Source organism: Salvia hispanica, chromosome 6 (genome assembly GCF_023119035.1).
Source record: "Salvia hispanica cultivar TCC Black 2014 chromosome 6, UniMelb_Shisp_WGS_1.0, whole genome shotgun sequence".
Taxonomy (NCBI): Eukaryota; Viridiplantae; Streptophyta; class Magnoliopsida; order Lamiales; family Lamiaceae; genus Salvia; species Salvia hispanica.
The window spans coordinates 42,737,704-42,745,926 of NC_062970.1; the positions used below are offsets into that span (position 1 = coordinate 42,737,704).

At 35.3% G+C, this 8,223-nt stretch overlaps 2 protein-coding genes across 2 annotated transcripts; both read left to right on the plus strand.

Annotated features, from left to right (window-relative positions):
* Nucleotides 1–398: 398 nt before the first annotated feature.
* LOC125192442 (defensin J1-2-like) lies at nt 399–927 on the plus strand. The gene is made up of 2 exons (XM_048090011.1): nt 399–461; nt 632–927. The coding sequence occupies exons 1-2, from the start codon at nt 407–409 to the stop codon at nt 892–894; spliced, it is 318 nt and encodes a 105-aa protein (XP_047945968.1). The 5' UTR covers nt 399–406; the 3' UTR covers nt 895–927.
* A 3,873-nt stretch (nt 928–4,800) lies between these two features.
* On the plus strand, nt 4,801–6,825 carry LOC125195390 (pectinesterase-like). Its single transcript, XM_048093541.1, has 2 exons — nt 4,801–5,617; nt 6,146–6,825. Exons 1-2 carry the CDS (start codon nt 4,801–4,803, stop codon nt 6,823–6,825), a joined length of 1,497 nt encoding a protein of 498 aa, XP_047949498.1.
* The last annotated feature ends 1,398 nt before the right edge of the window (nt 6,826–8,223 follow it).

Here is an 8,223-nt window from a genome sequence, read left to right on the forward strand (position 1 = left end):
ACTAGTGATACTTAAAGAAAAAGTAAGATCAGAGAAAAATAAAAATAAAGTACTAGGAGTATGAAATAGTATTATTATGTATGTTAAATTTTGTTATAAAGAAAAGAATTCAATTGTAGTATGGTGGCTCAAAAAAAAATAACTCAACTGTAATAAAACAGAGGGAAATAATATTTATCTGGCATTAATTTATACTTTATGCATTTGAAGTGGATGCATTTAAAAACAACCGAATTATGATTATTGATGAGACCATTATCTTTGAATGTAAAGTCATGGGGGTGGATATTATTGGAATTAAAATAAGATTAATACTCCCTTTTTCCTTGGATTTATGCAAGTTTGGACTCTATAAAAAGGCAATGCTTATACGTGATTCAAATATCAAACTCAAAATACTAATATAATGGCTAAACAATTCTCAACTTTCTCGCTCTTCCTTCTCTGCCTCTTGGCTTTTCGTAAGTCTACAATTTCTCCATCATCTACAGTTTTTCCTAATAAATTAAATGCTAGAGTATATGACTAAATATATACTACTATTAATCAAACACCATGTTATAACAAAATGTACATGAATATCATCTAGTTGTACACTATATTAATCAATGAAGAATGTTTGTGATTGTAGAAGAGATGATGCTGAGTGAAGCAGCTCTATGCTCGGCGCCGAGCAGGTTGTTTCGGGGGCTCTGCTTAAGCGATAGTAACTGCGCTTCCATTTGTGAGCAAGAGGGTTTCTTATCTGGCCACTGCAAAAGCGTCGGCCTCAAGTGTATTTGCGAAAAAAATTGTAACAGAAATGGCGACAGTGTCGAGGGGCTCCCGGAGCCGGAGCAGGGCGGCGGTGACCAACCATCGGATGTGAACAGGAAATTCATGATCAAGTCTTGAGAGCTCACATGTATCTGAATTACTCTGTTCAACTTAAATATTGTCCGTAATAAAACTAATTAATATATATATGTCACAAAATTTGTTTACATAATTATATTCCATGTGGCAGTTCAAATGCCACGTAGATTTTCCCTATAGTCATATACCTCATATTACAATTGGACAAATGCAACGAACAATCATTTGCAAAATAAATTTTGCTCCCACTTTTCGAATGATCTTTTGCAAAAATGAAAGCTCTCAAAATATGGGACACACAGGCCAAAATGAGTATCATTATAGAAGGGTGAGGGATTACAAAAAAAGAACCCATTCATTTTTTAAAAAATCGAGTGATTAATATTTGTATGATTCATAGTTAGCAAACGCAACTGATCTCTTTCGAATGTGATTGCAAATTAATATTAATTCGGCTAATTTATAGTTTTCCTAAGAACAATGGATAAGTGATATATACGAGAGTGTGATTTAATTGAAATATATGAGGTGGGTGCATTTAAAAATAATAACCAATTAATATATGAATCTATTTTTCTTTTGGTCATTCACTTTCTTTTCAATTTATGCATCTAATTAAACCCTACCATTGCCATTAGATAGTATTAGATTAAGCTACAATTAAATGAGATTAGTGTTGTTATTTTTGTAAGTTTGTAGTTTCATGATTGTTTTATTAATTCTGATCAGTGGATCAAAGGAGATTAATTGGTATCATACAAATTGAGTAGTTAGGAAATATAATTAATAATTAATAAAGTTGTAGATTAGTTATATATAGAACCAAATGAATTCTTAGTATATAGATGTGAAATCTAGCTGTTGCAAAGGCATGGCAAGAATGTTGTGTAGATTGCTTCTTTTGTTTCAACTTATTCTGATTTTACGTAAGCAACTGCTACATGTATTTTTATATATACACAATTAATCTCGTTGAAAATTGAAAATAAGGTCAATTATTAAGAAACATTTTTTAATTGCAGAAAATGAAGTGAGAATATGTGAGACAAGAAGCAATTATTCCATGGTATTTGCCTCCGTGATAGTAACTGTATACGGCCATTGCAAAGGAACCTTACTGAAATGCATGTTGTACAAATATTGTGGTGGGGACGAAGGACTTTTGCCTAGTCCTCCGCCGCCACCATCCCCTGTTTCTCCTCCACCACCATCCCCTGTTTCTCCTCCACCACCGTTGCCACATACCTCCTCCTCCGCCATCCCCTGTATCCCCACCACCACCTCCTCATCCTAGTCCTCCTCCACCGCCATCCCCACCACCACCTCTTCCACGTGGTTGTCACAAACCCCCCACTCCTCCTTCTCCACTGAATCCGCCACCTAGTCCTCCTCCACGCCGCCTCCATGTGGTTGTCACAAACCCCTCGATGCTCCTCCCGCCCTCCAGCGGATGTGGTCGTGGCTAGCCTATACTAAGCCTTGTGCGGAATCCTAACTAGGATTTTGTGTTTGATGTTTTTCTTTGGTTGTTGCCTCTTGGTTCTGCTTTTATTTCTTGCTTTTCTGTTTTCCCGTTTTACCAATAGTGCCCCTTGACCATCCTATTACTTGAAAAGACCTATTAGTTTCATTTTTTTGTTATTGTAATTCATTATTCGTGGTTTGAGCTTTTTCTTCTACGTAGATAAATTTTACTGTATTTTGTTTTTATCGCTTATAAGTTATAAGGTTGTGTGTATAAAAAAAGTAAAATTTTTTTCTGTATTTTTGCTTTTCTGTATTTTCTGTATTTTTGCTTTTATCGCTCATCGCTTATAAGTTACCAACATTATTGTGGTTGAAGTTCATCCATCCTTGTCACAAATTACGATATATTCCATCTGTCTCACAATAAGAATTACATTTTGCTATTTCGATCCGTACCACAATAAAAGTCACATTTCAGTTTTTACTACCGCAAATGGTAAGTAGGTAACACATTCCACTAATTAACTCACATTCTATTATAAAACCAATATAAATAAGTGGACCTTATATTTCACTAATTTTTCCAATCTACTAATTACATTTCTTAAAACTCATTTTCACGCTAAATGTGACTCCTATTATGGGACGGAGAAAGTACTATACTTTCCCCGTTAATTCTTTGAAAATGATATAACCATTTCAATTTCTTGCTTACTATTGCAAGCCCATTATGAATATATATCACAATAGTTTTACTCAGCATCATCACTTAGATAATAAATAGTCATAAAATTTAAATTGTAAATTAACATAAAGCAACTCCCTTTTTAAATTTTAAGGACTTACAATATTCACGTGTTTATCTACAATACTCGTATCCATGTGCATTCAAGAGCACCCTCAACAGTCATCGATTGGAATCACATAACGCTATTCATATATTTTTCTTGGTTATATATCACACCTAAAATTTTGAATAGGGCGATGAGCGACAATGGCGTTTCGACCTGATGACCTCAACAGTCATTGATTGGAATCCATGAGAACATCTTTCATGGCATAAATTTTTTTGACAAAGTACATTTTAGTCGGTAAAATGTTTATCTAATGTTTAATAGATTGAAAAAACGAAAAGAATATGGCCTAAATCGATACGCTGAAATAAAAAATAAGAAAAGCCAATAAGAATAAGATAGAAATAATGCATTGTAAAGTAAATAGAGTTTTCAAATTCCATAGAATATTTTATATAATATAGATGGGATTGTCTATAATAATAGACAAATGAAAAACTTTCTCTAGATCTTTATTCATTCACTTGAAAATTTTTAAATAGCTTGCTTGAGTTTGAAAATTAACTCATTTAATCATTGAAGGGTAAACGGGTAAACGGTTGAATTGGATTCGTTTGGAGGGCACCACCAAAATTGAGTGCTAACTCCCATATGTTATTGGATCGAAATATCACAAGAATAAATTGGGATTATTATTATTGATTTCTTTTAAATGTTGGTTTATATGTGCTGGAATTGGGACCGAAGGAAGATAAAAATGGAAGAGAAAAGATGGATTCATTATTTCTATTTTACTTATGCTAAAATGGGAAGACATGAGTCAAACCAATTGACTCCCAATTGGTCGGTGACAAGATTGAAGGGATAAAAATGTGTATGTGTCTTCCGTTGACTATTATTATTAATCTTGACTTATACCCATTAATATTAACTTCCAATTTTTGTTTCTTCCTCCACTAATCATCTCTCATTAAGACCAGCAATAAATTTTATTTGATAATTACAAGCCATTTCACATAAATTAGTTATTTTAACTAAATTTGGTTATACCAATATATTTAATTCTTTTTCAAATAATAAATTCATACTTCAAAATTTAAAATGACATACTAAATATACTCTCCTTCATCTCATGTTAATTGTGCAGTTTCTTTTTAATACGAGATTTAAGAACAAGGAAATCACTCATAAATTTATATCCAAAAATATAACAAGGAAATCACTCATAAATTATGAGACAACTTGATTAATTATCCCTTGAAGTGCCCATTTGTGTCTATATAAAGACTTAAGTTTGGAGTAGAAGAACACACATCAACAAAACATTCTTCTCTCAAGCTTTTCCATATTATTGTGCATATATAGCCTTTGCATTTGCTTAAAAGTTTTTGCTCGATTTTAGAATCCCGTCAAGTTTTTCGGTGTCTAGCGGGTCTAAGATGCTTCTACACGTTGGGAGATATTTGTTTTATCTCTGAGGACAATACGCCAATCCGGGAATATTAGTCTAGGCGTAATTTGTCTTGCAAAGACAGGTTTTTCCTCAACTCGACTTAAAATTGGTTAGTTGTAATTTTCATTGTAATTCCCATTTCATTGTGGTTGTTCTTTTTCTTTGATTGTAATAGTAAGAGTACCGCCTATACAGGCTCGAGATTTTTTCACATCTCTAACATTTCCATCCATGGCCTCTGTTGTAACCTTAATCATTTGCATAGCTATAACCATATCTCAAGCGGTTGCAGCATCCGATGATAACATCTTGGAGAAAGGCATTTCAAATGAAAGCCAGGGCAAGAACTTGACAGAGTTGACAATGCAACAAATTTCATTAGCAATCCCATTTTTCAGTGGCAATGGAGATCTCAGAAGAATGATCAACAACACTACTATTGCAGACAACAAACTGGCCTTATCCGCACTCAAATCTTGCCAAGAGCTTCTCCCTCTCGCGATATACAACCTCAACCGATCCCTCTCGGCCGATGTAGACAAGGCCGGAGTGATGTCCATGACATGCGCTGCAGGCACCACTATGCAGACATGCATAGACGGATTCGAGGATCAACCACGGGAGATCTTCGAATCTGTGTCCAACAAACTCAAGTATCCCATTGATCTCAGCAGAAACGCCACCAAACTGATGGCCGTGTTGAACAATAACAGTGATGTTTTGAGCAAAGATTCTGAATATCCAAGCTGGCTATCCGATGGGGACATGGATCTCCTGCAGGCGGATTCGACGATCAATGCTGACGTTGTGGTGGCCAAAGATGGGTCGGGGAATTATAAGACGGTATGGGATGCGGTGCACAATGTGCCGAGAAACAGCAAGAAGAGATATGTGATTTATGTGAAGAAGGGGTCTTATTATGAAAATGTGAAGGTTGAAGCAGATATGTGGAATGTGATGATGATTGGAGATGGGATACAAAATACCTTAATCTACAGCAACTTAAGCCATAAAACTGGAAGCCAGACTTGGGAAAGCGCTACATTTGGTAACTTTTTTTATTCTTTCTCCATATGTTTTATATAAATATGTTTCTTAAACCTTAACCCTAACTCTAATACATTCAATGCTTTATTTCATGTTTTTGAAAATATCTCACTTTCCTTTTAGTTTACAGCCTCACCAAAAATATCTCACTTTCGTTTTAGTTTGTTACACTAAAGATGTCGCATTTCCGTTTTTAGAAAAAGTTCTGTTTCACATTAAATCTACCTCCGTCTTTGAAAATTAGAAACTTTTGAAACGACCCGGATTATAATATATACTTGGTAAAAGTAAGAGAAAGGAAGAGAAAAATGAGTGAAAATAGTGTTAGTGAATTGTGGGATCCACTTCTAAAAATAGAAAGTTTTATAAAATTTCTACTTTTAAGGGACAGACTAATATGGAAATAGTTTTTATTTTTTATTTTTATATTACTTAACAAACCAAAACAAAACCTTGTGTCATTCCACAAATGTGATATCTTTTGTGGGACAGAATGAGTACTATTCTAACATCCTGGCTTCGTGAGCAGCCGTTTACGGAGAGGGATTCATAGCCCGGGACATAAAATTCGCCAACACGGCGGGAGCCATTGGCGAACAAGCGGTGGCCCTCCTCTCGATCGGAGACCGCTCTGTATTCTACCGGTGCGGCATGGACGCCTACCAAGACACCCTGTGCACCCAAGCCAACCGCCAGTTCTACCGCGAGTGTGAAATCTACGGCACAATCGACTTCATCTTCGGCAACGCGGCCGTAGTCATACAAAGGAGCAGCATCATGGTCAGAAAGCCACTCCATGGCCAATTCAACGTGATCACGGCCCAAAGCCGGACCGACTCGTATTCCCCGACCGGGATCGTGGTGCAATCCAGCACGATCCGAGAGTCGGGAGACCTGACGGGTGTGAGAACCTTCCTCGGGCGGCCGTGGAGGGCCTACGCCTCGGTCGTGTTCATGGAAAATATTATGAATGAATTGATCGATCCCCAGGGGTGGACACAGTGGGTCCCACCCGTGACGACGGACACTGTTTTCCTTGCGGAGTACAATAACAGAGGGGAAGGCGCGGAAACCAAGGATCGGGTGAATTGGAAAGGAGTGAAGCCTAATCTTAGTGAAAAGGAGGCGGGTTGGTTCACGGTCGACTATTTTCTAAACGGAAATTCTTGGCTACCGGCAACACAAGTCCCCTATGATTCGGGTCTTTGATTCATTGTCTCTTTTCCACATATGCCATGTTGAATTATAAGGTTTTATAACTTACATCGTGGTATATATTTACGTATTCAACAAATAATATATTATTTTTCTTAATATTGAAGCTTTGTCGATGGATACAATATCGTTTCCATCCTAAAATGATAGTGCATATCCAAATTTAAGTAGGAAGATGAATTATTTTGCTATTGAAAAAGTGATACCACTACTATATAAACAATCATATAGCTTTTCAGTCTCCGTCCAAAAAAAATAAACCACAATTACCATTTTTGGTCGTCCACAAAAAATAGAGCACAATCATTTATGGAAAGTTTTCAACAAATAATAACCCTACACATCATTCCACTAACACTCTTTCTCATTTACTTTTTTCCCTTCTCTCATATTTTACCAATTTTACATTAAAACACGTGCTATACATAAATTGCTCTAATTTTTTGTGGACGGAGAGAGTTAAGTTATAGGTAACACAAGTATACGAATGTATTATATAAATAGTTGTGTTTCTGCTGCTGAATTGTTTGTGTGTGTCCTTTGTTCTTGGAGCAACGATATCTCGGTGCATCGAAAAACACTTCAATCGTAAGCAATTATCCCTCCGTCCCATTTTAGGAGCCCAGTCACTTTTCAGCGCTCGTTTTGTGAAATTAGTATAATAAATAGTTAAAGTAGGAAAATGGTAATGATAAAAAATAATGTTGAGAAGACTCTTATCAAAATTATTTTCTCTTTTACTTTACCATTTCTCTACTTTAATTACTTATTAGCATTTTTACAAAACGAGTGCAGAAAAGTGACTGAGACTCCTAAAGTGGGACGGAGGGAGTACATTATTCACGTATATATCTCTAATACTTGTATCCATGTGCTTTCAAAAGCACCCTAAATATCAATCAATTAACACTATTCGTATTTATTTATACTTATGATTAAAATGAAAATTATTAATTGCATTAAAAAAACTAAAATTACATATTTTCATTAAAATTAAAATTTATACTATAAAACTATTAAAGTAGGACAAACACTCTATTAACTTTTTCCACCCAATTTCTTTCACATTTCTTAAATTTTGCGTCGATAAAATATGGACAACGTTTCATGGATGGATTGATTATTAAAATTATCTTCAAAAATCACATAGTATACGAATTCCCACTAGTTATACCAAAACATTCTTTTACAAATTCCATACAATTAACACACCAACTATATGTTGGGGTTTGGTGCCCTTCACAGCGGAAGACTTGTACAAAACAAATAAATCAGACGCAGGATCTATTTGACCGATTATGCGATTAATCAATTCACATGTTAAACAGATAATTGCATGCTAGAACGCAAATAATTCATGCTTAAAGATAGTAAATCCTAAAACATGAATTC

What these genes read in the sequence shown, in the direction of transcription:
- LOC125195390 (XM_048093541.1), top strand. Translation starts at nt 4,801, where the DNA reads ATGGCCTCTGTTGTAACCTTAATCATTTGCATAGCTATAACCATATCT. An exon ending in TTGGGAAAGCGCTACATTTG is followed by an intron (nt 5,618 to 6,145) that starts GTAACTTTTTTT and finishes CTTCGTGAGCAG; the next exon opens with CCGTTTACGGAGAGGGATTC.
- LOC125192442 (XM_048090011.1), top strand. Translation starts at nt 407, where the DNA reads ATGGCTAAACAATTCTCAACTTTCTCGCTCTTCCTTCTCTGCCTCTTG. An exon ending in TCTCTGCCTCTTGGCTTTTC is followed by an intron (nt 462 to 631) that starts GTAAGTCTACAA and finishes TTGTGATTGTAG; the next exon opens with AAGAGATGATGCTGAGTGAA.